Source organism: Pipistrellus hanaki (assembly GCF_964339955.1).
Source record: "Pipistrellus hanaki genome assembly, chromosome: 4".
NCBI classification, from domain to species: Eukaryota; Metazoa; Chordata; class Mammalia; order Chiroptera; family Vespertilionidae; genus Pipistrellus; species Pipistrellus hanaki.
The window spans coordinates 94,524,330-94,551,988 of record NC_140506.1 but is presented as its reverse complement, the minus strand read 5'-3'; the positions used below and the strand labels follow the sequence as shown (position 1 = coordinate 94,551,988).

At 58.7% G+C, this 27,659-nt stretch overlaps 1 protein-coding gene across 2 annotated transcripts in view; it reads right to left on the bottom strand.

Annotated features, from left to right (window-relative positions):
- Window positions 1-5,329: 5,329 nt before the first annotated feature.
- Window positions 5,330-27,659, bottom strand: part of SBK1 (SH3 domain binding kinase 1) — a 48,135-nt gene continuing 25,805 nt past the window's right edge. Inside the window, exons 1-4 of one of the 2 annotated variants that reach the window (XM_084882960.1) lie at window positions 24,664-25,531; window positions 8,968-9,200; window positions 7,774-7,976; window positions 5,330-7,183 (exon numbers count right to left, since the gene is read on the bottom strand). In XM_084882960.1, coding sequence (XP_084739086.1) covers window positions 6,371-7,183; window positions 7,774-7,976; window positions 8,968-9,193 — 1,242 coding nt within the window. In that variant the 5' untranslated portion in view covers window positions 9,194-9,200; window positions 24,664-25,531 and the 3' untranslated portion in view covers window positions 5,330-6,370. Of the gene's footprint in view, window positions 7,184-7,773; window positions 7,977-8,967; window positions 9,201-24,663; window positions 25,532-27,659 lie in introns of those variants that run through there. The other variant, XM_084882961.1, reaches the window with a different exon arrangement.

Here is a 27,659-nt window from a genome sequence, read left to right as displayed (position 1 = left end):
CCTCACGCCCACATTTCCACCCGGAACCAGGCACTCGCTGGGCGGCTGGGGCTTTGCACGAGAGAGAGAGAGAGAGAGAGAGAGAGAGAGAGAGAGAGAGAGAGAGAGAGATGCCGTTTGGGGACTCTCTCTCTCAGCGATGTGTGAGTAGCAAGCATCGCCCCGTGTGACAGGCACACTGGGACCTTTGAGGCTTGGCTGCCGCCGGTGAGGAGCTGGGAAACTTGCTCATGTTTCTTGCGGGGAAAAGTAACCAAGAGCACAAGCCCTTTCCTTCTGAAGTTCCGTGTTATCGGCACCTTTCTGATGGACCGAGAGGGACACTGACTGCTCTCAGCGGGAAGCGTTCCTGGTCCAGGGGAGGTGACCCAGGCAAGATGGAAGGACTGAGGGGCTACGGGGTTGGTCTGGTTCTGACAGTGTGAGGTGAGGCTGGCAGCCCTTCAGACCAAGCCCCTTCCGCCTGGGAAGAGGATGGCTGTACCAGCCCAGAGGAGCGGTTTTTCGTTGAAACACTGGTGGCCGCAAGAACTTTTAAGACACGCAGTACCTGACTGCTTAGTCAGGGGCATTCCCCTCTTTTCCCTTAGAATGTCAAAATATCAAATGACGACAGCCAACACAATTGCCATCGGTGTGAACGAGTCAAAGTTACACCTATTTTTTTTGGTCAGATCAGCAAAATCCTAGTAATTCGTTTCTGTGCGCCATGAGATGAAAAAGGTTGAAATCGAGGCCCCAGGGCATGCCTGAGGTCAGCAGTGATGCTGAGCAGCGAGCAGAAGCCACAGCAGCAGAAGACTGAGGCCCTCTAGTGGTAAGGGCTGGCCTTCTCCCACTCATTGGGCGTTAAGAAAGGTGGTATTTGTACATCAAGCAAGGGAAGCAGTGATATTGTTAGCATTTGTAGGTTTCCCCTCCACTAAGAGTCCAGGTACTCTGTTTAAATATATATATATATATATATATATATATATATATATATATATATATATATATATATATATTTATATTTGCTGAAACCGGTTTGGCTCAGTGGATAGAGCATCGGCCTGTGGACTGAAAGGTCCCAGGTTTGATTCCAGTCAAAAGCATGTATATTGGTTTCGGGCACATCCCCAGTGGGGGGTGTGCAGGAAGCAGTTGGTCGATGTCTCTCTCTCTCTCATCGATGTTTCTAGCTCTCTATCCCTCTCCCTTCCTCTCTGTAAAAAAATCAATAAAACATTAAAAAAATAAATATATTTTAAAATAAAAACATTTTTGATTGATTTTAGAGAGACCAGCATTGATTTGTTGTTCCACGTATGCATTCATTGGTTGATTCTCTCTTTTTTTAATCCTCACCTGAGGATATTTTTTTCTATTGATTTTTTGAGAGTCTGGAAGGAGGGGCGGGGGGAGAGAGAAACATTGAAGTGAGAGACACATCAATGGATGCCATCCGCAGGTGTCCCAACTGGGGCTGGGATTGACCTGCAACCCAGTATGTGCCCTTGACCTGACCCAAAATCAGACTCTTGACCTTTCCGGGCTGATGCTCTGTCCACTGGCCAGGGCGACTGGCTGATGTATGTGCCCTGACCAGCGGATGGAGACCATAACCTTGGTGGGCGCAGCAGGATGACGCTCTAACTAACTGAGCTACTGGGTAAAGTGATTATTGCCGCCAGGCATCCACCCTTATCGCCCACCATCGGCAGATGTTTAGAAATAACGGGATTTAGATCAAATTCTTGGGTGGGAACCCTTCGCCTTCTGATCTGGCCTGAGTGGATTTTTCTTTCTCTGTCTCCCCTCGCCCCCACTCTCTTACCCCCAACTCCTATCTCAGAGATAATTAGGTGACCTGCTTCCCCCCCACGTGAAACAGGTTTTATTTGAGGCTTAAAAGGCACGTGTTTCTGTCACATGGGGGGAGGGGTTGGCGTTAGGGTTCTGGTTTCTAAGATCCTGCCTCAGACCCAGCTTCTACCACAGTGTCTTGGGTAATGAATTAGAAAGGCAGCAAATACGGCCTGGGGAGGACATCACTGCTGATGCCGGGAGGCTGTGAGGAGTGGGGAGAGCTTACTCAAACGGGGGCACGTTAATAGGGCCCCAGAGGAGGAGCACGTGTGGGGGAATCGGTGTGAGTGCCTGGTGTTGGCAGTGATGCTCGCCTCTCTTCCCACAGCAGGACTCCCCCTGAATGGAGGCAGCAGGTGGACATGGCCACGTTGGCTGCAGCAGGGGGGTGCTCCCCTGCTCTCTCTCTGGATTTCCAGTTCAGTGACCCCTTTCCCTGAGGAATCCAAGGGTCAGGTCACGGGCACAGCTACGTGTGGGAAAAAGCCAGCAGGTTTGTGTCCCGTCAGAGAGGCCTGCACAGGCAGGTGCTCAGGGTGAGGGGCCCCGTACACGGCGAACCATTCAGGATGCTCAGCCTGCAGAGCTGTTCTTGTCCTGAAGCCAAAAGCCCGGGGGGCAGGGGGGAGAGATCTCTGAAATGGACCTGCTTGAGGCTGCGTCTGGGCCTTCAACCCCACAGCCCGTTCCACCCCACAGCCCTCAGGGCTGGCAGCAGCTGGCCCCTCTCCTCAGCACTTAGCCCCTGGGTGTTGCCAGCCAGCCCAGGGCATGGCGGGGGCGTGGAGAGCAGCCGGTGGCTGTGGAGAGGGCAAGTGCAGTCCAGGGTGCCCAGGGCGGCCGCCGGGCGGGGCCGGCCCCCATGTAACCCACTTAATGTCTGTTTCCCGCTTTAGAAAATAAGTTGCAGGGGACAGCTCATTTGTCTCGTTTACTGATGACCCCTGGCCCCTAACAGCATCGGCATTCACTCATCTGACGGAGGTTAGGAGGCCAGTCACATGCCAAGGAGGGAGAAGCAATTTGCCAAATACTATTTTTTTTTAATGTTTTATTTTATTTTATTTTTAGAGAGAGAGGGAGAGGGAGAAAGAGAAATATCAATGCCAGAGAGTGAGACATGGACCAGCTGCCCCCTGCACCCCTCCAGCATCCCCTGCCTGCCTCACTGGGGATGGAGCCTGAAACCCGAGCATGTGCCCTGACCAGGAATCGAACCTGCAACGTCTCAGTGCCCAGGATGACGCCCAAACAACTGAGCCACAGCCAGGGCAGCACTGACTGTTCCAAAGGAACTTCATCCTGGTGAGGGGGGCGGGGCAGACACCGCGCACTGAGTGCTCAGCGCACAGGGCAGCGCCCGTACCCTGCCTGCCGGGAAGTTCGCCTGTGAGCGGGGCCTGGAGCGAGGGGTCCGGGAGATCTGGGCGAGTCCAAGGCAGGGCCCAGGCCTGAGAGCGCGATGTGGTGGGAGGCAGCCGGAGAGGCGTAGGGGTGGGGCTGGGACCTTGGAGGACTGGAGGGTTTCCGACAGTGACCGGCGAATCTGTGGAAAGACCCACGCTGACAGCTGAGCCTGGAGAGCTCCCCCCGGACCTCCCGCCCCTCCCCCAGGCCCGGGGCTGCTAACCTCATGCTCAGCCCTGCCTGGGCCTCCCCCAGGCCTGAGATCACAGGAGGCCTGGAGTAGCCGCCCCCACTGCAGACACTTGTGTACCCCACAGCCCTGTATCTGAGACAAGACAGCCACCCAGTGGTCATTTTTCTAAGTTTTTTATTTTATAGCAATTGTCATGATTAGAGAATAACACATTTAAAAACCTCCTCAGGGCCAAAGGATGCCGGAGTATTTACAAACACATGGGGGGGGGTCGATATATGTGGGGCTGGGGGGTCCACCCAGCCCTGAGCCTGGCTCCACGCCACAGTGCGGCTCAGGGGCGTCGGGCCGCGAGGCTCTACTTGGGGCCTGGCAGGAGCCGCGCTGGCTAACGTGTGGCCCTGCTCCCGCCCAGGGCTCCCCACCCTGCAGGCCAGCTCAGAGGGGCCTCTGGGAAGCACCAAAGGACGGGGCCTGCCCAGGGCGGGACGGAGACACACCTCACAGGGGAATAGCAAGGGGAGGATTTTTTTTAAGTTTTTTTTTTTTTCTTTTTCTAAGTCTTCATGTCTATGGTGTTACTTTTTGCTATTTATTTTTTGTTTCTTCGACAGTGACATAAACTGAGGTAAACATCTGTGACCAACACCGCTCCTAAGGGGCACAGGGTGCCCAGCAGCCCGCAGCGGCCGGCCGGGGCAGCAGCGGCCGGCCATGCCCTGAAGATGCTGCTACACAACTACGGTCCCTTCCGGCTCTAACAGCCTAGCTACACAGACAGGGTCTCAACGGAGAGGGAGGACACGCGGGGGACAGCTACTGGAATCTCCTTCCTGGTTATTGCAGGAGACAGGATGTCGAACGGCCTAAGGCAAAAGGAGAGGTGCCGGAGGGCGGGCTCCGGGCCGGGGCAGTGAGGGCCTGGCCCTTGAGAAAGGAGGGGTTTGCTACTTACCCGGGTGCGAGGCCCCACGCCTGCTCCAGAGGCGGGTCTGAGAGGGCGCACCCCGAGAGGGGGCCAGGCCCTGGGCAACCTGTTTGTAAACTGGACCCAGGCAGGGCGGGGACCTATAGCCCTTTGTGCGGTGGGAGTAAGGGAGGGTGAAGGGGCTCCAGGCCAGAGGGCGGCTGGGCTCCTCTGGTCAGTCTGGCCCAGCACAGAGCCCCCTCAATGGCCAGAAGGGGCCTGGCAGGCGGGGCGCAGGATGGGGAACGGCCTGCCGGGGAGGAGCAGCCTCACCGTCTGAGGTTATTGCGGGTCCTGGGCCTCTGAGGAGGGCAGGGCGCGAGGGAGCCCTGGGTGAGGCCGGGCTCCTCCCCTTTGTTCTGCTGCCTGGGGGCCGGGCCAACCTGCAGGTGCCTCCCGGAAGTTCCCTGAGGGGGTGGTGAAAGCAGGCCTGGATGCCCTCGGCAGCTGCCGGCGGGGCCCTGGGGCAGGGAGGAGTTACTGAGGCTTCTGGACGCACTCGACACACAAGGCTACACACACACACACACATATGCATGCACATGCATGCACTCTGCGCTCACACTGCACACACCACACCCATCTCACACTCACACACACACACACCCAGCCAGGCACACGTGGGCACTCTCGCTCACACTGCACACACCCATCACATACACACACACACGTGCGCACTCTCACTCACAATGCACACACCACACCCATCTCACACTCACACACACGCACACGCGTGCACTCTGCGCTCACACTGCACACACCACACCCATCTCACACTCACACACACACACACACACACACACAGGCACACACGGGCACTCTCGCTCACACTGCACACACCACACCCATCTCACACACACACACACACACACGCACACGTGTGCACTCTCACACACTGCACACACCTGTCACACACAGACACACACACACACAGGCACATGCACGCACTCTCGCTCACACTGCACACACCTGTCACACACACTCACGCCCTCCCGTTTCCTCGGACCCCGTCCTCAAGCCCCAGGACCAGAATGTGCGAGGAGGGCACGAGGCTGCTGTATTTAAGCCCAGCAGAGACCCCGGGAAATTTCTGCACCAATCAGCTCACCGGAGCCAGGGCGCTCTGGGCGGGGCAGCCGGGCCTGGGCGGGCCTGAGGCTCCCTGGGCCTGGGGAAGGTGGCGGGCGGGGGAGCTGGATCCGGACTGGGGCTCTACACTCACTCCCCTGCCCCGGGAGCCCGCCTGTCCTCTGGGGAGGAGGCTGAGGCTGCAGGACCACCACCTCCAGTGGCTGTGTGGCCCAAGGCAAGCTGCCCTCGCCTGCCATCCGTGCCATCCGGAGAAGGCGGGAGGAGTCACTGGATTCCCAGGCCTGTGCCTGCGCACAGCTGCACCACCCAGACATCTGCTACGTTTGCAAGAGGCTGGCCTTTCCCCCCAGGAACCCGGCAGGATGCAGCTGAGCAGCCCTGCTCCCAGCTCACTGTCCTCCCCCCAGCTGGCCCAGGGTCCTCAGCCTCTTCTCTGCCCCACAGTCCCGGCCTTCTGTGCCCAGGAGTGGAGGGGGCAGGAGGGCAGGACTGGGGTGGGGCTGAGGGATCATCTGCCAGGGGGTGCGAAGGGCCAGGGGCAACTGGTCGAGGTTCTGGGGTTCAGGGAGGTGCTGGGGGTCCACCCGCAAGCTCCCTTGCTCCGGGTGTCCCCACAGGCCAGGCCAGAGGCCTTCAGTGTCCGTCTCCCCAGCCCTCAGACGGATGGACGGGCCCGGGCCGCCGTCCTGCCTAGACTACTGCTACGCGCTGCGCTCCGCCCCGCGGGCCAGGCGGTGCTGCCCGCCGGCCGCCACCACGGCCACCGCGGCCACCGCCCGGCAGGCCCAGGGCGGCCCCGGAGCCCCGCCGGCTGCGCGCACCGGACCAGCACGGCCGAGGGCGGCGGCGGCGGCGGCGGCGGCTCAGACGCAGATCTCGATGGCCGTGGCCAGCACCACCTGCCCTTTGCTCTTGTCCGGGCGGCCGTCGGTCCTGCCGGGCGGGCCCGGGGGCGCCAGCCCGGCCTCGGGCACGGGCACGGGCACGGGCACGGGCCCCACGGCGGGGGGCGAGGGCCGGGGGCCGCTGCCGCCCTCGGTGAGCACCGTGCGCTTGAGCGGCCCGGGCGCCTCGAGGCGCAGCGGCCCGGGGGGCGCGCGGTCGCCCGGGGCCTTGCGGGCGCGGTGCGAGGGCCGGCGCCGCAGCTCGGCCGTGAGCTGGTGCTGCAGGAAGCGGAAGACCTCCTTGGCCGGGCCGCGCCGCTCGGGCTCCAGCGCCAGCAGCCGCTGGAACATGCGCAGCGCCGGCTCGGTGAAGCGGCGCCACTGCGACGGCAGCCCGGGCAGGCGGCCGCGCTGCCAGCGCACGAACTCCTCGAAGAAGGCGTCGGCCGCCGAGGCCGCCTCCCACGGGAAGTTGCCGGTGAGCACGCAGAAGATGAGCACGCCGAAGGCCCACACGTCCACGCCCGCGTCCACGGCCAGCCCGTCGGCGCGGCCCGCCTGGCACACCTCGGGCGCCGTGTAGGGGATGGTGCCGCTGACCCGCTTCACGCGGCAGCCCACGCGGCGCGTCATGCCGAAGTCCGCCAGCTTCACGCGGCGGCACTCGCGGTCGAACAGCAGCACGTTCTCAGGCTTGATGTCGCGGTGCACCAGCTGCCGGCCGTGCATGAAGTCCAGCGCCAGGCCCAGCTGCTGCACGCAGCGCTTCACCGTGTCCTCAGGGAGCCCCACCTGCGGGGCGGGGGTGGGGGTGGGGACGACACACATGCGCTCAGGGCCGCCTGTCCCCCCCCCCGAACTCGGCCCTTCTCCTTCCATCTCAGCCCACACCCCTCCCCTCCGCCAGCGCCCAGCCGCCTGCTGCCACTCTTCTCCCACCCCCAGCCCGGGCCTGGCCCTCCCGTGGCCCCGCCCCCTCTCCCACCAGCACCAGCCGCCCTCCCGCGCCCACCAGGGCTTCTCTAGTCCCGGTCTGGCCCTTTCCCCAGTAACTGCAGGGACAGACGGTCCTGAGCACCTGCCACGGCCCACCTGCTGGGTGAAGCACCCTATCCTGTGCTGTCTCACCAACTCCACAGGGGCTCCGATTACGCCCATTTCTCTTTAGGGACCCCGAGGCTGGGAGACCTAGTCACTTATCAGTAGGGGGCGGAGCAGATTCAAACCGGCACCGCCAGCAGCAAAGCCGGCCCGGAACCCTCCTGCTTCCCCACGCGCAGCTTCTCTGGGAAGCCTGTGGCCCTGCGGCCTCCCTGATGGTGCCTCCACCCGGCCCTTCGCAGCGGAGAGGGTGCTCCCCGCCCTCAGCTGCCCCCACGCACCTGCGGAGGGATGATGTCGAAGAGGTCCCCCGCGGGCGCGTACTCCTGGGCGAAGACATAGCAGTCCTCCGTCTCAAACACGACGTCAAAGACCTTGATGATGAAGGGGCTGGAGGAGAGGCTGTTGGTGATGCTCACCTCCCGCAGGAAGTTCTTCAGCTTGGTCTTGCTCTTGTTCACAAATTTCAGCGCCATTTTCGTGCCTGGCAGGGCAACCGTGGTGAGGGCCCCGCTCCTCCCTCCTGCCCTTGACACAACCCATGCCTGCCGGCACAGCCTGTCCCAGGGGCAGACCCAGCCTGCAGCTGCCCCTCCTCTCATCGTCCTCCTGACACACCAGACATATTGAGCACGTGTGTCTCCCCCAAGAACACAACTTCCGGAGAGCAGGGACTGTGCTTTGTTTACTGCTATGTCTCCAGGGCCTACAGGAGTCTGATGCACAGTACGTGCTCAGCAAATGTCTGCTTAATGGATGAGTGAATGAGAAGGAATTAAACACGGGGAGATGAGGGCCTGCAAGGCACATACTAGTGTCCCTGACTCTGCTGGGGCAGGCACCCGTGTCTCCCAGAGCATTTGCCTTGCCTTCAGCAATTCCCATTCACAACTGACTCCTCACAGTGATCCTATGAGCTGCCCACTAATGCTACCCTGTTTTACAGAGGATGAAACCTAGGCACAGAGAGGTTAAGTCACTTGCCTAAGGTCACACAGCAAGTGGCAAAGCTCAGGTGACCTCATGTCCAGTGATCTTCCTGTTGCCTTCAGTCGGCATAGAGCCCCCTGCCCCAGGTGTGTGCAAATGTGGGAGCTCATGCAGGGTGCCCTGTTCTGGGGGACCCACAGTCTGTCCATCTCCCTGGGGTCAGCTATCATAAGCTGGTGATTCTCCCAGCACCACCACCAGCCCTGACCCTGACTCCTCCTGAGCTCGAGGCCCGGGGTGCATGCCCTGGGCTGACCTAGAGGCACCTGGGATGCTCCCAAAGCATCCATGTCTGGACATTCTGCCTCTAGACTCCTCCTCTGTCCCATCTGCCCGGTCCCCTTGTCCTGGGCCACTCAGGCTGCATCCTCCTCACCTGGACCACAGCCTCTCCACCCTGATGGCCTCCTGGCCCCGCAGAGAGCACCCGAGAGCCCAGCTAAGTCCCACCCAAGCCACGAGCCAGCCACCTTCCAGACACTCACCCGTCCCCTTGTAGGCCACCAGGTCGACCTTCCCGTAGGTGCCTTTGCCCAGCTCCCGCACAAGCTCGTAGTGCTTGGTGACGTCGCTAGCGGCCAGGGTGCGGAGGGTCAGGGCCTGCATGTCTTCAGTGAGGAGGGGCACGCCTGTCCCCAGCCCAAGGGCCGTCCCTGGCCCGCAGCAGGGCAGGGAGCGGGGCGGCTCGGGCTCTGGGCAGCCCACGCTCATCTTCTCCCTGTTGTGGGGCGAGGGGGGGCGGCATGGAGTGTGACATCAGGCCAGGGCCCATCCTCCACCTCCCCTTCCCCTCCCCAGCACTAGAATCCCTGGAGGCCAGACGCCAGGCCCAGGATGGCCACAGGGGGCAACCAGCACCTTTGCTGCATTACCTTCCCCAAGCTTCCGGACCAGCTGAGCTCCCCCACCCCCAGAGACAGGCACTGCCACCGCCCCCGCCCCCCCGAGGGCACTGCCAGCCCGTTTGTCTCTTGCTGTCATCCAGACAGTGTCAGGGCTGATCCTGACACAAAGACATGCCACAGCTCTTCCTGAGAGCAGCTAGAGGTGACCTCCAAAAATGGGTTGCTATTCAGCTGACCCAGAAAACCCCACAAAACCATGCAATTCAAGAGGTTCAGATCTTCATGTCACTTTGCAGAAGCAATGTGTGCCACTCGTCATTACAGTGATGGAGCGGGGGTGTGCCCGGGCCACGCAGTGGGGCTAGACATGGGGCCGGTGGCCAGAACGGAGTGCTGAGTTTTTGCCGCATGTGCTTAACAATGCAGCGAGCAATGCAGAGCGCGAGGGTTTAGAAGTAGATTGTCTGGTCGCCGAGCACATCCGGGGGAACAACACCCCAAGATGAGGGCAGACCATCCAGAGCTCACGGCGGGTTAACCCTCAGGAGCTCTCCCTGCCGCACGGAGGGGGCCCTGCTGAGAAAGGGCAGGTTCCTACACCCGAGGAGGAGTGCGCAGGAGAGAAGGATGGCCCAGAAGAAACGGAAGGAACAAAAGCTTATGGTCAGCAATTAATTCAGCATCAAGTAAATGGTGAAAAAAAGAGAGAGGGAAAGAGAAAGAGAGGGGGGGGGGCATGCAGGGACGGCATTCACATAAGTGGTCCCATTCACAGTGCTGATCAGCACCTGTCCTCGGCCAGCGTCACCGAGCCCAGGGGACACTGCACTGGACAGACGGTAAGAATCCTGCCTCGGCCTTCCCTTCGGGAGATGGTCATACGTGTGGTGAGCACATGGAGTATGTATTATGAGAAAGGGGGATATGGGCTGTAGACAAAAATAAGGCAGGAGTGGGGAAGGCAAGTCTGAGGGCAGAGGTCATGCTATCAGATACTTCAGCCGCAGTCTCAGAACTCTGACAGATGGTGCAGATACGGCCCCACCCCCACCACAGCTTACAGTCCCTCCAGCGCCACGATGACACTCAGCCAGCTGAGGTACACAGAGCCACCCACTGCTGGAGTCCCAGGACCCTGCCTGGGCCCAGACAGGAGGACAGAGCGCCCGTCCCACAGACCCCTCCCCGCCCCCTCCGACTGACCCCTTCAGTGTCCACAGAGCTGGACACGCCCACCCCAGAGGTACAGGTTGTGTCCAGATGGTGTTGGGGCCGAGAGCTGCCGTGGGGAGTCCAGGCCTGGGTGACAGTGGGTGCCCTCTGGGCCTGCATGTCTTGTCTGATGGGGGAGGACAGGCTGGGGGCGGTACGTGCAGCAGCAGGAGCGGCCTCTTTGGAGCCTCCTCTGCTCCCCGCACGCCCCTCGACCTCCACCCCAGGTGTGCCACCCAACACCCTCACAGCCACCCTCTGCAAGACCCCCCGGGGTTGAGGGAAAGCACAGACTTGGAGCCAGAGGGCCGGCTTTGAACCCCAGCAGGCTTCGAACCCTTGCTAGCTGGTTGGCCTTGGGCGAGTTACTGCATGGCTCTGTGCCTCAGCTTCCCATCTCTGAGAGGAAGAGTCCCTTCTCCTCTGGCTGTGGTGAGGACCAGTGAGCTGGCAGACTGGAGCCTGTGCTTGCTGTCTGTCTGGCCCGGAGTGCGTGCTCTGTGTCAGGGGGCGGGCTCTCAGTATAATCCACTTGCTCTCTGGCTGCGCTCCACCAGAGGCTGGGAGCCGGGTGAGTTCTCCGTGAGCCGGCATCTTCTCCCTGGCTCAGCCGCTCTCCTAGACCCAAACCCTCCTCTGCGTTCCCCTTCCCTCTGCACGACCCAGCCTCCCACTTCGCACGGAGGAGGAACGTCAGGAGGGAACTTCCTGGCCTCCCACCCAGCCCCATCTGCAGTGCCCCATCTGCAGTGCTCCCAGCTGGCGGGGAGCTGGGGGCCCCCTTCCCTCCTCAGCTTGGCTCTCACCCCTTCCTCCTCAGCATCCTGCCCCCTGTTCAGCCTCCTCTCCTCCATTCATGAATAAGCCTGTTCCAATAGAAGCTTCCCTGCCTACTGCTTTTCCTCTCCTACTTCTTTCAGCCTCAACATATGCCAGGAGCCCATCTGAAATGCCACATGAGTGCCCTCCGTGTCTCTAGCCCATGTCAGACCCGCAGAGGGAGGGGTGGTGGCAGGCCTCCAGAGACCCAACCCTGTCCCCTCCCTCCGCCCCACTCAGTGTGCTGAACCCGACTCTGCCATGCACCGTCACCAAGTCTGCAGTCCCAGCTCCTGGCTGGCTGGATGGCACGGGCCCCTCTGGCTGCAGTCACAGATGGTGCTGGGGCAGAGCTGCAGGGGGGAGCTGGGCTAGAGTGGGCGCTGTCTCCCACCAGTCTTCCCTGGTTTCAGGGCTGGAAGGGTCAGCTATCGCTCTGTCAAACATCCACCCCGCCTGGGGGAGGATCCCGGGACAGCGAGTCGCTGGCTGGTGCAGGGGGAACAGTGAGGCTGCCTGCCAGCCGAGCCTCCTGTGGAGTGTGGGCTCTCCCCAGGGGTGCGGTGAGCACACACCCTCTGCTGTCCACCAGGAAACACACTGGCTGCTCCGCTGACCCACTTCTCCTGAAGTGTGTGGACCCTCCAGGGTGCTGAGGTGGGAGGGCCCGTGTGCAGGCACATGCGCACACGTGTGCAACGCTCCCACTTTGGGCTGTGCCCACATCCCTGGGGAGCTGGGCGAGCAGCTGCAAGGTGCTAGGAGCCCTTTGCTCCCTCCTGCAGGGCCTGCTGGTGCCTGGCTCCTCCCTGCTGCTCTGGGCACCAGGCTGGGTCAGGGGCACAGCCAGAGTGGATTTTGCCCCATTAATTGCCCCCTCACCCCAGGTTCAGTTCATGTCCTGCACCGCCTCTCTCCAGCTTGAATGTCCCTCTGCAGCCTCTTCCACATTCCTGCTCCCTGCCTTCACCTCCCTTCCTCCTCCACACCCCCGCCCCAGCTCTTGAGTCTCAGTATGCTCAGGTCCCACTCTTCCAAGAAGCCTTCCCTCCTGCCCATTCCTGTCCCTTGGGGTCTCAGGATTCAGACAGAGTGTGTCTCTCTCAGGACTTTGAGTATTTGGGGTGTCGCAGCTGTTCCTTGTCTGTCCCCATCAACAGGCCACGAGCGCCCGAGGGGCTGGGGCTACTTCAGGTAAAACTCTTTCTATGTACTTGGTTCCTGGGGCCCAGTTTTGGGGGTCGCTTCCTTGCCCACCTCCCTTCCCTTCAGGCCTGCTCCCTGCTCCCTGCCAGGTGTCAGCAGGAGACAAGGAACTAATCCACACACGGTCCCTGCTGCCACGTCACCCCCCCAGGTACTCCCTGCCGCTGACCCACTTACTGCCCACGTGACTGAAGAGGCGCGGTGGGGGGAGACGGAGGCTGCACGGGCCTTGGGGCGCAGCAGCCTTGGCCTTGATCCTAACGCGCACCACTTTTTAGCTGGGTGACCTTGAGCAAGTCACATTGCTTCTCTGGGCCTGATGATGAAGAAAAGAATAATGACGACAGCAGCAGCAGCAGCTAACATTTAAATTGTACCTAGAAAGGGGCACCAGGCCCCTTCCTAAGGATGCCCTCACTCCTCCCTGCTCCACGAGGTGGGTATTATTATTATTACCCCCTCTCACGGGTGCAGAGGGTGAGGCACAGAGACTACCCTGACCAAGGTCAGACAGCTAGTGCTGAGGTGGCTCCCAGGTCAGGAAGTTGGATCACCTCTGGTCCCTCCGTGTCCAGTGAGGAGAGTGAGGGCGGGAAGAGGGCCGAGCCCCGGCCAAGGGTGCGCCCACACTCAGCTCCTGAGGACAGCGGACTGGGTGCAGGCACTGGTCCAGGTGCTCACAGGTACCACCCCCTTAGTCCCCACAGCAGTCTAGGCAGAAGGGACCAGCTCCTTTCTTCAGGAGGCACTGAGGCTGGAGGCATTGGTCTGGCATCAGTGGGACCTTCCCCCAAGTTTTACCTCCACCATTGCCACTGCCTCTGCTCTAAGGAGCAGCTGCGAGCTGCCTGGCCAGGCAGTGGGGCTCCTGGCGCACCTATGCAGGTGGCACTGCATCTGCCCACTCACAAGCTGACTGCTGCCCCGGGGCCCACATGACTCGCACCTCCATGCGTGTCCCCACCGGCCCCCAGGGAAGCCCTGGGCTCCCATCTGTGCTGCTGCAGGCAGGAAGGTGCCAGCCCCTCTTCCTGGCAGCAGTCTGGGCTCTGACCACAAAAGCTCTGGCCCCATGGGCTGGGCCTTCCTCCACCTGCGGGGAGGGCTGCAGAGTGGGGCCAGGGTTTCCCAAACCAGAGGCAAGATGGAACCACAACCGGTTCCTGTGGGCAGGTGGCTCGAGTGGGGTGCCCCATGAAAACTACAGCCCATGCATAACCCCATTCAGGCCTACTTTCAATCCCCTGCCCCCTGTACACACACAGTGCAGCTTGGTAAAACGTCACTGAGCTGAAACCGGTTTGGTTCATTGGACAGAGCGTCGGCCTGCAGACTGAAAGGTCCCAGGTTTGATTCCAGTCAGGGGCATGTACTTTGGTTGGGGGCACATCCTCAGTAGGGGGTGTGCAAGAGGCAGCTGGTCGATGATTCTCTCTCATCGATGTTTCTAACCCTCTATCCCTCTTTCTTCCTCTCTGTAAAAAAATCAATAAAATATATATTAAAAAAAAAAAGAAAAGTCATTGAGTCCTCATAAGTACCCTGAGAAAGAGAGCAACATACTTCCCATTTTCTAAAAAGTTTGAGGATCCCTGGCCAGTTTGGCTCAGTGGATAGAGCGTCAGCCTGCAGATCGAAGGGTCCCCAGTTCGATTCTGGTCAAGGGCACGTACTTTGGTTGCAGGCTCCTCCCCGTCCCGGGCCCTGGTCAGGGCACGTGCAGGAGGCAACCAATCGGTGTGTTTCCCTCACATCATGTTTCTCCCTGACTTTCCCTCTCCCTAAATCAATGGGAAAATATCCTTGGGTGAGGATTAAAAACACACACAAACAAAAACCCACCAGCTTGAGTATAACTTACATATCACAAAATTCCTCTGAAGTGTACAATTTAACGATTTTAGTAAATGTAAAGAGCTGTACAGCCAGGCCACATCGAGCAATGCTTTCTATTTTATGGAGGAAGAGGGCCTGAGAGGTTAACTTATTATGGTTCCACAAAGATAGCCAACTGCCCACCAAAGCTGTGTTGTCTCCTGTAATACAGAGCTGTGCTGGCGGGCAGCTGTGGGCATTATACCTCTTACCCCCCTGGTGTCCAGGTGTGGTCACTGGACCTGATTTCCTCGATGAGATGAGAATAGAAACGTGTGTGTCCAAGACCCTGAAAGGCGGTGGATCTACAAGACAGGAAGAGCCTGGTCTCTGGGTGTGGGAGGATTACCCGCTCGGCACCTTATATGAGCCAGAAGTAAACTTCTATTGTGTTAGGCTGCTGAGATAGGGGGGCTTATTTGTTATAGAAGCTAGCATTATACTAATTAATTCAAGGCTAAGGGAGCAAGTGAGCAAAAAAGTAGGACTTGGCCCTAACCAGTTTGACTCAGTGGATAGAGCATCAGCCTGTGGACTGAAGGGTCCCAGGTTTGATTCCGGTCAAGGGCAGGTATCTTGGTTGCAGGCACATCCCTTGTAGGGTGTGTGCAGGAGGCAGCTGATTGATGTTTCTCTCTCATGTATGTTTCTAACTCTCTGTCCCTCCCCCTTCCTTTCTGTAAAAAATAGAGTAGGACTTGAACCTCAGTGTGCCTGACTGCCTGGAGCGGGGCCAGAGAAGGTAATCTGGATGGTGACAGCACTGGCAACCAGATGTTAAGAATCCAGTACAGGAGTAGGTAGAAGGCGGGCAGCCTGTAAAGAGAAGGGGGTCTGTCCTTATCTTGAGAGAAAAACAATACTGGCTAATATTTTAAAAAATATCTTTATTGATTTCAGAGAGGAAAGGAGAGGGAGAGAAAAACACTGAGAGAATCATTGATTGGCTGCCTCCTGCACGTCCCCTCCTAGGGATCGAGCCAGCAACCTGGGCATGTGCCCTGACCAGGAATCGAACCATGACCTCCTGCCAACACTCAACCACTGAGCCACACCGGCCAGGCCTGCCTGATATTTATTGAGCATCTGCCATTTGCCAGGTGCTGTGCTAACACTATGGATTAAATTACTAACAATCACAAGGAGATAGGAACTAGCTACTGTTATCCCCATTTTACAGGAAAGAATACTGAGGCACAGGTGGGCTACATAACTTGCCAACAGCTAGCCATTAGCACAGCTGGGATTTGAACTCAGGCCATCAGGCTTCAGGTCCCATGCACTCTGTCCTTCGAGGCTCCCGAAGGCAGACCCAGGCAGACAGCAATTCAAAATGAGACAGGGATGAAGTTGCAACAGGGAGGAAGTGGGGTAGCGGGAGGCAGACCCTGGGTGTGCTTCTGTCTGGGAATCAGTCGGACTAAGTGATATCAGTCAGGCCTTTCTTACTCTCACTCTGGGATTCTAAGATTCTCAGTCCCCCGGCTGTCTCTCAGCACAGGCAACCCCCAGGGTATCCTTAACCAAGCCCTCACCTGGAAAGATGCCATTGCGTGGATGGCTGTGTTTGGGTGGGTCAGCTCTCTGGGTCGATATTATTATTAAAATAAGTCCCTGTGAAAAAGCAGCTACCAGAGGGAATTTCAGGTGCTGAGTGGGACAGGGATCCCCTCCGCCCGCCCTCACCTGCTTCACTTGTGCTCCCCGTAAGGCAGGGGCTGCAGCTTCATTCCTCAGCCTGCATGTCTGAATCAGCTCCCCGCACCCCCACAACCTCCCCTCGCCTGCCTCCAGGCCTCCCCGCCAACCCCCTCCTATACATGCGATCAGATGAATCTTCTGAAGAGCAGACTGGACCCGATTCTTGCCTAGCTCACGCACTTCAGTGGTTTCTTTTTTAAATTTATTGTTGACAGTATTACAGATGCCCCTGATTTCCACCCCCCGCCCCCGCCCCACCGCCCCCGCCCCGTCAGTGGTTTTTTGAATGGGCCTGTGATGATTTTCCTGCTCAGCACTTTCTTCAGGGAAAGGGTTCCTCGGCCCCCGGTTCAGTACGGTTGTCTCCACCCAGACCTGGCCGACCAGCGGATCCATCCCACCCACCAGGTCACAGCGGCTCTAAGCACCGGGGTCAGGCATGCCTACAGCCAGTTACACTCCTCATTGTTTGTTTCTTGAATCAAAACATGTCCCTTTCCCATAAGCAGGTGAGTTTATGTAACCTGCACCGTGGGGATTGCAGAGGAGCCTGTCTCCTCGAGCCCAGGCACTGCTCCGGTGCCTGCACGAGGCCAGCAGGCCAGGGCGATGGCAGATCCTGGGGGTAAGCGTGCCAATCAGGAAGGCAGACAAAATGAGGCCTTCGGTAACCTGCGGCCGGGAAGGCCACGGGTGCTCCAGAGTTTCCAGAGGGCACGGGCGGGAGGGACTCGGGTGGCTTCCTGGAGGAGGTGCCACGGGAATGAGCCTTGAAGGGGGTAACGATTCAGCAAGAAACCCAAGAGCTCCCTGAAAGCAAGCCCCATGCCTTAATCATCTTGCTATTTCTAACTCTCAGTCAGGGCGTGACAAACGCTGGGTGAATAATTCTTTAAGTGTTTGGGAAGTTGTAACTTTTTATATCTTGGCTTTCCTGCATGCGATCCTACAGGAACAAAGCTATTTTCCAAGGGGCCCGCATGAGGTATCATTAGCCCCATTTTACAGATGCGGAGGTTGACGGCCAGAACAGAACAGTGGTTTGCTGAAAACCACATAGAAAGCCAGTGGCAAGGCTGGGCCAGAAGCCAGGTGTCTGCAGGACAAGGTGCTGCCTCCCTCTAGCCCCAGCCCCGAGCACAGCAGACATGGCGGAAAGTGATAACAACAGCTGGCACTTAGGGAATGCCTGTCATGTGACAACTGCTTCACGTAAATGATATCACCTAATCCTTGCAACATCCCAACACGGGGGCTATTAACCATCCTAATTTATATATGAGGAAACTGAGGCACAAGATCAAGATTATCCAGTAACAGCCAGGATTCAAATCCAGGCATCACCACTCCAGGATTCAAAAGCTTAATCATGCCCTGACCGGTTTGACTCAATGGATAGAGCATCGGCCTGCGGACTGGAAGATCCTGGGTTCGATTCTGGTCAGGGGCATGTGCCTTGATTGCAGGCATATCCCCAGTGGGAGGTGTGCAGGAGGCAGGGGATCGGTGTTTCTCTCTCATTGATGTTTCTAACTCTCTATTCCTCTCTGTAAAAAAAAAAAAATCAATAAAATATATATTTTTAAAAAGCTTAATCACTATGCTTTACTGTCTCCAAAATAATAGAGTAAAATTATCATCTATTTTCTCAACATGCCAATGCTTTACATTGCTGCTGCTGCTGCCATTCAATCTTCTTAGTAACCCCATTTTACAGATAAGGATGCTGAAGCCCAGAGGGGTTAAGCAACTTGCTCAGCCAGTGAGGGTCAGAGCCAGGGACTGAACCTTGAACTCCCTCTGCTTTATCTCCTTCTCTGCTCTTGGTCTCTGGTGTGCAGCCCAGGCCTCCCGCTAGTCCCATTGTCTTCAGCACCAGAGGCGTGGACAGCACCAGGCAGGCCCAGCACCAAGTGCAGAGGGGGGGTTGAGGGGGGAGACCTGAGGAGGCTGGGCAGCCAGGATGGAGAACTGCGGCAGAACGGTAACCCAGGCCCCCCAGGGCTGGAAAGGCTGGACACAATCCAAGTGTCAATCAGCAGATGTGGTTAAATAAATGGCAATACATCATACATACCTTTCCAGTGGCCCTGGAACATGCTTGAGCCAGAAGGGACTTTGGAAATCATGTGACCCAGCTCACAAATTTCCCAGGTGAGGAGACCAAGATGAAGCACTGGGACTGTCCCAAGACTGAGCAATAGAAACTGGGAACAACTTCTTCCCACTGCCCTTCCTACAGGCTTGGTGTCTGGCTCTGGCCTCGGCCTTCCCTCCCCGCCAGCGCAGTCTGTCCCTTCCCGGGGGCACGTCCTTGGTGGTGATTAATAGCCTGTGACGCTCTCCACTGCAGCCCCAGCTCACCACTCCCAGCCTCCGTGGGTGTGGGAGGAGGCATGGGTGGGCCCTGCTGCCTGTGTGATGTGGGCAGCCCAACACTCAGGGGGAGCAACAGGAGTGGAGGGTGGGGGGCAGGACGGTCACCTGCCACTGGCTGCTGGGCCAGGGCCCTTGGCGGGGTGTCCACCAGTGAACAGGTAGTGGCCACTGGAGAGACGGCTGGGAGAGCAGAGGCTCCCTGAAGAGAAGAGCCCTTCCGTAGCCACAGCCCTCACCTCTCCCTCCTTCCCTGAGCCTCTATCAGGGATGGAACAGGGATGGTCTAGCATAGGAGCCCCGAGCCCAGATTCAGGCATTCCTGGGTAGACCCAGGTCACCACTGTTTCTTTCCATGAAGCTTGAGGTAAGTCACGTACTCTCTCTGTGCCTCCATTTTCTTATCACTAAAATAGGGATGATAATGGTATAGATCTAAGTATTAGTAACAGCCAACACTTATGAAACACTCAGAGTCTAAGCACTTTCTATATTTTGACTCACTTAAACTTCACAACTGTCTTATTCCCACTAGAGCATATACCGTACAGCTCAGGAGACTGAGACTCAGAGGCGGGAAGATTAGTGCCGTGTTCAGCGTCACACGGCCCGACGTGGCCTAGAGATGATGCCTGGCCCCAGCAGCTCCGTGAGGGTTTGCTGAGCACCTACACGTGCCTGGCACTGCTCCTGGGTCTGCGATACAGTCACGAGCCAAGCACACGGCCCTGCTCTCCAGGAGCTTAGACTGTAGCCGAGGCAGACAGTAACAAAGGAAGTGGGATACATGCCAGACAGCGGGATCTCAAAGGGGGAAAAAGGAGAAGCGAGGAACGCCCAGCGTAGGGGATGAAATTGTACGTGGGGTCAGGAAAGGCCTACTGAGAGGGCTGTGCGTGTGGCTATGGCGGTGGGAGAGCCTTCCTGGCAGAGGCGTGGGGTGGGGCGGGGACCGTGCCTGGTGTGCTCGGGAGCAGTGAGGAGGCCGGCATGGGGGCAGGGGGCGGGTAAGGGGTAGGGACAGGAGGTGAGGGGTAGGGGCAGGAGGAGAGGGTAGAGGTGAAAAGGAAATGGCAATGCACCGGGCCTCGGAGGTCAGAGCCAGGGCCTGCCTTTCACTCTGAGCGAGAAGCACGCCAGACCCTGGACCCGAGCAAGCCCTTCCTGAGGCCGTCTGTGTGCCAGGCCCTGAGAGGGGACAGCATGCCCCCTCAGCACTCCTCCGCTGGCCCTGGGGGGAGGCTGAGGGGGGAGGCGAGGGGAGCCTGGGCCTCTGAGTCCCGGTGCAGATTCCTCCATCTGCGGCTCCCACGGCGGCGGCCCCCGAGCAGAGGAGTGGGGGCAGGAAAGCTGGTAACAGATATGTCGGGGACGCAGCTGGAGCCCAGGGTAGGTCCTGCTGGGTCTTTCTGACAGGTCTTGTCCTGTATTCTGTGAGTGAATGAGGGGAAAGTGGGCAGAATCCTCCCTAAGTTCTAGATATGAAACTCTGAGTAAAGACTTTCACCCCTGACCCTCTATTTTTTTTTTTTTTTTTACTATAAAAGTGGGGCTGCCCTGGCCAGTGTGGCTGTTGGTTGGAGTGTCATTCCATACACTAAAAGGTGGCAGGTTCAATTCCTAATCAGGCTGTGGGTTCGATCCCCAGTTGGGCAAGTACAGGGAACAACTGATTGATGTTTCTCTCTCTCTCAAATCAATAAAATAAAAAAGTGGCATTAACATCCCCTTTCTACTCAGGGCTTTTGAGAACTAATATTAAGAGCAAACCCTTAGTGGATACTCAGTGCCGTGCATAGCACTTTACGCACATTCATTCAGTTAATCCTCACTGTGGCCCTACAAGGCAGGTAGGTACAGTACCATCCAACTTTTTTGTAAATGAGAGATCTGAGGCTCAGAGAGAGTAAGCAGCTTGCACAAGGTCACACAGCAGGATCTAAGATGCTACTTTTTACCACTAAACCATGTTAAACGTGGGCCCCCTGCTTCTCCAGGAGACACAGGGTCGGAGCTGGCAGGCATGGAGGATCTCCCTGCTCTGGCAGGAATGCCCTGGGGCAGGGATTTCCGCAGCCTTGCTGAGTCCTGACCAGGAGGAGGAGGTGACCCTGTTCTGTGTAGCCCACACCCCAGGCCCCCAGGCCCATCCCAATACCCAGAGGCATTCAGGACATTCTCTGCCTCTCCCAGGACTGGTGAAAGCCCAGGGAGGAGCTGGCGTGGGGGCCAGCCCAGCCCATTTGCATATCCCAGCAGGGCGTGGCAGAAGTAATAACAAGTAAATTGCAGGCACCACTACCTGTGCTTTACCTGTAAGGGGTTCTTTAATCCTCCCCACAACCCTAGGAAAGGGGAGCAGTTTTTATCCCATTCCACATCAGGAGAAACTGAGGCACAGAAGACAACTGCCTTGTCCAAGGCCATGTAGTCAATGACAGAGGTGCAGCCAGTTTCGCACAAACCTCAGGGCTCACAGAGCTGGGCTCAAATCCCCGCTCGGAGTTAATGCCGTTTTCAGCACTAAATGAGAAAGCGATGGCCAGTGCTGGGCACGGAGTACCTGACATTGAAAAAATGCCCCCTGCTTCTTCCAACCCTAACATTACTAGGCTCCGGAGTGGGGGCTGACCTGAGTCTGGACCTGTTCCATCCCCAGACTGTGGCCAGGCTATGGTGGGGACCGGGAAAGGTGGGTGGATAGGAGAGGGGCGTGGCTTTAACTGGCCCCTCCAGGCCCAACTGCCACAGCTTCCTGAGTAGGGGAGGGAAGGGTAGTTTGGGGAAAACCCTGAGTCTATTGGGGATGCTGATCCAGGCTCTGGCCTGAGGCCCAGCTGCCTGGGGCAGAACGCCTGGGGACAAGCCAGGCAGGCAGAGCGCTTGGACGGCAGAGCTGGGAGACGAGGGCCAGGCCACCCTTCGGCAGAGCTACGGGCCAAGGCACTGGGAGGGCCTCCACAGACCCTCAGGCTTGAACCCCAGCCCCTGCACCTGGACTCCTCCCGGCTCTGAAGCACCACACAGCACCGCCTCCCAAACACCGGCTTCCCCTCTTATGGGGCTATTTAAACCAAGCCCAGCGGTTAAATGACTTGCCTAAGGCCACACAGCAGCCAAGTGGGATTCAAACCCAGGCAAGGTCCAAGCCTGTGCTCTCCACTGCGGTGTTCTGCTGTCCCTCCAACGGAGGGCCCCTGCAGACCCTCATCCAGGAAGGCGGCACGCTCCCTTCCAGGGCCATGCCGGGTGCCTGGAGCCCAGCGCTGGCCTCTGGCCCCTGCCCCAGCTACGTGGCCTCGCCCACTGGTTTCATTCATGTTTAGGGAATGTTGATATTTTTGAGTGCCTTCCGAATCTAGCCCCCCCATCTCTCCTGCCTGACTCACACTAGAGCAGCTTGGTCTCAAGCCCTAGAAAGTCCGAACAAAGGGGAAGCTTATGGCTTCCAATTCCTCTCTGACGCCTGGGTAAACTGAGCCCAGAGTGAGGTCCTCCCCCGAGAATCTTCAGCGAGACCTGGACCTAGGACCTTGGCTCCTGGGAAAGTGAGAGTTAAACCGAGTTGTTGGCGGCTGAACCCTTCTAGCCTAGGGGAGGGGCACAAGATGGGAGAAGAGGAGAAAGTGGGGCTCTGGTGGGAGGAACTCGGGCTCACTCCATCGCAGCCTGAGGACCCGGGGGTGCTGCTCTGTGCATGCTCTAACGTGGCCACGGGGCAGGTAGGGAATACCCGCGTGTGCAAGACACATGCAAGCGAAGGTCACCCACAGAGCAAACACTTTCTGGCCTCCACCCCAAGCCTGCAGAGCCAGCCGCCAGCTCTGCTACTGAATGAACGGGCAGGTGGGGCTGGGGCAGGCTGGAGGGGGTGCTCTGTCTAAAGGTCAGCACTGTCACTCGTTGGCTCTTGCCTCAGCGCACCACATCACCTGTTTTTTCAATAGGGTCCAAAAATCGATATTTGTATGTTAAATTGTGTTTTTTTGTTTGTTTTGTTTTTTTAGCATTGGCAACAAATGCAAATACGAGGAAAAACACTGTTTGGATCATCAAAGTGTGTCTAGAAGCTGTATTTTACATGCGTTGTATATTATGCAGGGTCTGGGGCTAGACAAAACCGATGCAATGGGGACGAGACAGATCTGGTCCCATGTTCTGGAGACAAACTCTCACAGCACAAGGGGACATTCTACTGTCTCCACGCCACCATGCAGCTCTCCCCTCTGGGAGCCCAGGCCCGATGAAAAGGGGAGGTAGAGGCAGAGAGCGGCTCCTGAGCCCTCCAATAGGGGAGCTTTTCAGGTTGGGGGATAGGGCCTGGTGACGGAGGGAGCGGGAGGGGACAGGGAGACGAGCCAGAGGTGAAGTAGAGGGTGATGGGAGATAGGTGACCCCTGGAGGCGGTTTAGGGCCACATTGCACAGACAGAGCTTTGGCTGCGATTCAGACTCAACAGGGAGCCACTGCAAGTTAGTGAGAAGGGGAGTCTTACTCCCCGTGGCCCTCTGACCTCTGACCTCGTCACAGTGACCCCAATCTCTGCTTTCTGTCTCTCCCTCCACGCCCCTGCCTGTGGGTCATACGGCGAGCTCTGGGCTCCCGGGAACCCATGGTGGGAATCGTTTCGGAGACGGAGAGGACACACCTGGATGCTTCTGGAGGCCCACATGCGCTCTACACCCGCCCTCCAGCTGCGGAGCCAGTGGCTCACTCTGCCCTCTCGGGGAGATGTCACACGCTCACCCGAGATCGCCCAGTCTTCAGGGCAGTGGGCTCCCCACAGCCTGTGCTGAGGGGCATGGCCCAACTGTCCTTGAATTTGCAGGAGGGGCTGCCAGAAGCACCTCTCCCCCTCTCCCCTGCTGACCACATCCGCCGCCGTGGGCCCACGCCAGCAGCAGATGGGGTGGGGGTACTTGGTATCAGAAAGGGGAAGGCGGAATTGGCCACGCAGCCTCAGGGACCCCACGTCTGCCGCGGGATGGGGATCGAGTGCTTCAGGTGTGGCCTGGCAAACTGAGAGCGTCCCGGGGGTCTGACGATCAGGAAAGAGGATCGGGACGAAGTGAGGAAGAGAACTGACTCCAGTGCCGGGTACATCACGGACACCAGATACAGTTTGTTCCATGAACAAATGAACAAAGAAACTCCTGGTGGGGCTACCTGCACCCAGAGTCCTGCCTTCAGAGGAGACTGGTGGGAACCCCAGCAGCCCAGTGTCTCTGCTTCAGAATGTCAGCATTTCAGGGTTCAGCACCCCGGCCTCTCCCTGTCCCGTGGGCTGCAGGGCAGGTGGCGGTACTGCCTTGTACACATCCTGGAAAGCTACCGTGATAACCTAGAACGCCCTTTGGTGCCGGACATGCTGACCAATCGGTTGGCCCTGGGTGTTTGGAGGTCAGGAGAAGGGAAGGCTGTCCCTGGGGCAGAGGGGACAGGAAAGAGCCTGACCTGAAAGGGCTTCTTCACCCAGACTCCCTCCCTCCCGCCTCCATCCCCAGAAACCTCACTGTGGGTTTGCCCCCTCCCTGTCCTGCAGGAGCACAGGTGGCGGGTGACGACCCCCCACAGTGGCCTGGGGGTGGGGCAGCGGAGTCACAGAGAAAATAAGGCGTCCGCACCCATTCCCTCAAACACACCCATCCCTGCCTCTCAGACAAAGACACACACCCAGAGCCCCAGCCGTCACCCTGGAGCCACACACTGCGGGTCCCCTGACCTGTCAACACCCCAAATCTCCCGGGAGTGACTTCACTTGGGAACTCAGCCAAGGGGGTGGGGGGATAAAATACTCCAAAGACTGGGGACCCAACAGCTCCAGGCTCTCAGGTGTTTTTGGGGGGTGGGGATGGGGGGTGGGAACTCTATCCTCTTTCCCCTCTCCGTGGCGCAAGGTGCTCTGCCAGCACCCCTCCCGTGGGGCCGGGGGGGGGGGGGGCTGGGCCCCGAACCCCAAGGCTAGGGCGAGGGGTGGGGGAAGGGAGGAGGGGGCGCGGCTCCTCCAAGCGAGACACAAAGAGACGTCCTTCAGCCTCGGCTCCATGGCGACGCCGGGGCGGGGGCCGTGCGCGCGGCAGCACCTCCCCACCTGCAGGGCCGGGCCGCGGGGCGCTCACCTGCCGCCCCGCCCCTGCGCCCGCTTACCTGGGCGGGGGCCGCGGGGACGCCGCGGCGGGCGGCCTGGGCGCCGTCTCGATGTCCGTCCGCCCGGCCCGGGGGCTCAGGGCGCCGCCGCCGCCGGCTGGGGTGCGAGGGGCGCCGCGGGGGGCTCCGCCGCCCGGGTCCTGGGGCTGAGTGTGAGTGTGTGTGTGTGAGTGTGAGTGTGCAGGGCTGTCCGCAGGCCTCTTGCTGGTGAGGAGTAGCTCTTCGGTCCTCAGGTCCCCAGATCTGGGGTTTGCGTGCCGGAATGGGGGTCTAGGGCTCCCTGATGCGGGGCGCGCGGAGCCGGGTCTCCGTGCCTTGAGGTGTGGAGTTGTACTGACCAGGGTCTTGGGAGGGGGAGCCTCACCCCCGGACAGGGGGTCGCTGCGTTCTAGGTCTTGGGGGCGCCCGGGTCGAAGGGGGGAGTCTTCGCGGCCCCGCAGGGACGTCGCTGTCTTCCGAGCACGGAGGCAGTCCTCGCCGTCCCCGGGGGGGAGTCGTTCGGTGTTGGATCCGGAGGCCTCCCCCCCGCTTTCCTGGGGTTCTCTGGGTCTGGAGGTAGCGGGGGATCCCCGCGTCCCGGCCACCCGCCCGCGAGGGCCGGAGGAGGCCCCTCAGCCGCTGGGGGGCTCCGCCGCCGCCGCTACGGGCAGCCCGGCCCCGCGGCCCCGGACGCCGGCCCGGCCCGGGCTCTGCCTGCGGCTCCGGCTCGCGCTCCGCCTGGCGCCCCGGCCCCGGCCCCGGCCCCGGCGCCCGCCCGGGCTGCGCTCCATCGCGGCATCGCGGCTCCGCCCTCCGCCCCGCGCGCACCTGCCGGCCCGGCCCGCGCTCCGCCCTCCGCGCCGCGCGTCGCCGCCCCTTTGTCCGCCCGCTCGGCGCGCGCCCCTGCGCACGCGCACTCGCCCGGCGCGCGCTCCCTCCCGCCGCGCCGGTCCCGCCGCGCGCCGCGGGGCGCAGGTTCCCCCCGCGCGGCGCCCCCGCCCCGCTCTCCGGCTCCGCTGGGTCCTAGCGCCGAGGTCTCCTCTTCGTCCTCCCAGCCCGTCCTTTCTAGGTCAGAGCCCAAGAGGGGGCGAGAACGAGGTTAGACAGGACTCGGGGGAGTCTGAGAGGGTCACCTGGTCCAGCCTCCTGGCCCTGCGGGACCAGATTGTCCCAGACTGTGCCAGTCTGTCCTTGCGGGGTGGAGCCTGTGTCTATTTCAAGGAGGGAAACATCAAAGCTCTGCAATAGGATGTGCATTCATTTGTATCCGTTCTTCTGCCTTCCGTGCAACCAGGCAGCCACCTAGGCATCCATTCATGCATGCAGCCATCCATCTACTAGTATGCTTCTATCCATCCTATTTGAGCAAGACCTCGAGAACTAACAACCTACCCAGAGAAGGGGTCATAAACTGGGGCTTTGGGGGTCATGGCCAGCCCAGACCGCCTTCTCCACCGGCTGTAAAGGCAGTGACCTTTTGGGATGCGCAGTGCTCACCAGGCAGAAGGAAGGAGAGTGATTCCAGGCAGAGGGAGCACCATGTGCAAAGGCGTCCCCCAGGTGTGAGGGAACATTGTTTGGCGGGTGAGGTGGACGAGGACGGAGAGACAAGATAGGGACCGCTATTCTGTCTCTTTTTAGCCTTGTCTACCCAGCCCCAGCAACACTGCTTCCCTCAGGAGAAGTTCCCCCAAACCCCATAGCTTCTCTATTTCTTCCAAGACTTTGTTCAGGGCTGTTATTTTAGATTGTTTTTTGTTTGTTTTCACCCAGCATACTCTTCCCAACCTCCCTGACTTTTTCTAGAAGTTTTAGAGTCAGGGGTTGCAAACTCAGGTACCTTAGTGACTGGGGCCAGGGGTCAGGTGATAGGGAAGGGACTGGTGGACATGAAGCAAACTGAAGCATTGTGGGCCCTTCACGGACAGACAATTTTTTTCAACAGAAGCAGGGAATCCATATTCTAATGAAACATCTTCTAAATCTCCCCAAATTCAGAAATACGGAAAGGACCGAATGAAACCTTCTTTTGCGCCAAATCTGGCTCATGGGCCATCAGCATGAAACCCCTGCTAGCGAGAACATTGTCTTAGTTCCTCACTCGCCTCCCTCCTGCCTCTGCCTCGACTTTTCTTCTTTCTCTAGAATCCAACTCCTACGTGCCATCAGCTCTGTAAAATACAAAGTGAGTCTAGGGCAGTGGTTCTCAACCTTTCTAATGCTGAGACCCTTTAATACAGTGACCCCCAACCATAAAGTTATCTACAGCAGCGGTTCTCAACCTGTGGGTCTTGACAGGTTGAGAACCGCTAGCAGGGTCGCCTAAGACCATCGGAAAACACAGATATTTACATTACGATTCAACGGTAGCAAAATTACAGTTATGAAGCAGCAACGAAAACAATTTTATGGTTGGGGATCACCACAACATGAGGAACTGCATTAAAGGGTCGAGGCATTAGAAAGGTTGAGAACCACCGTCTAGGGTAAATGTCCTGGCATTCAACCCCTTAGCCTAGGGCAGGGGTCCTCAAACTTTTTAAAGTGGGGGCCAGATCACGGTCCCTCAGAGAGCTGGAGGGCCGGACTATATGAACTACTAATTCCTACTGTAACACCTCGGCTGCGCTCACTGCCCAAAAAACCTGGCAGGCTGGATCAGACTCCTCTGCGGGCCGCATGTGGCCCGCGGGCCGTAGTTTGAAGACCCCTGGCCTAGGGGACCCCTACTGAAGCTGCCTTTCTTCTATTCAGCCTTGACCTTGGCCAGGGTGCCTAAAACATCTCTTTCGCATACCTCTGTGCCTTATACACTTTGCTTCGTGTCTAGAATATTTTATCACCCCAAACAGGGATCCTCCAAGATACCTCCCCTACATCTCCCTTTCCTCTCCCACCCCTCCCTGTCCCATCAGTGTTCTCAAGTTTCGAATTTCACCCTAATTTTGTTCTAATCCTCTTCATGTAAGGCCTTTCTGCCTCAAACTAATGGAGAAGTGTGAGTCATTGGGCCAGCA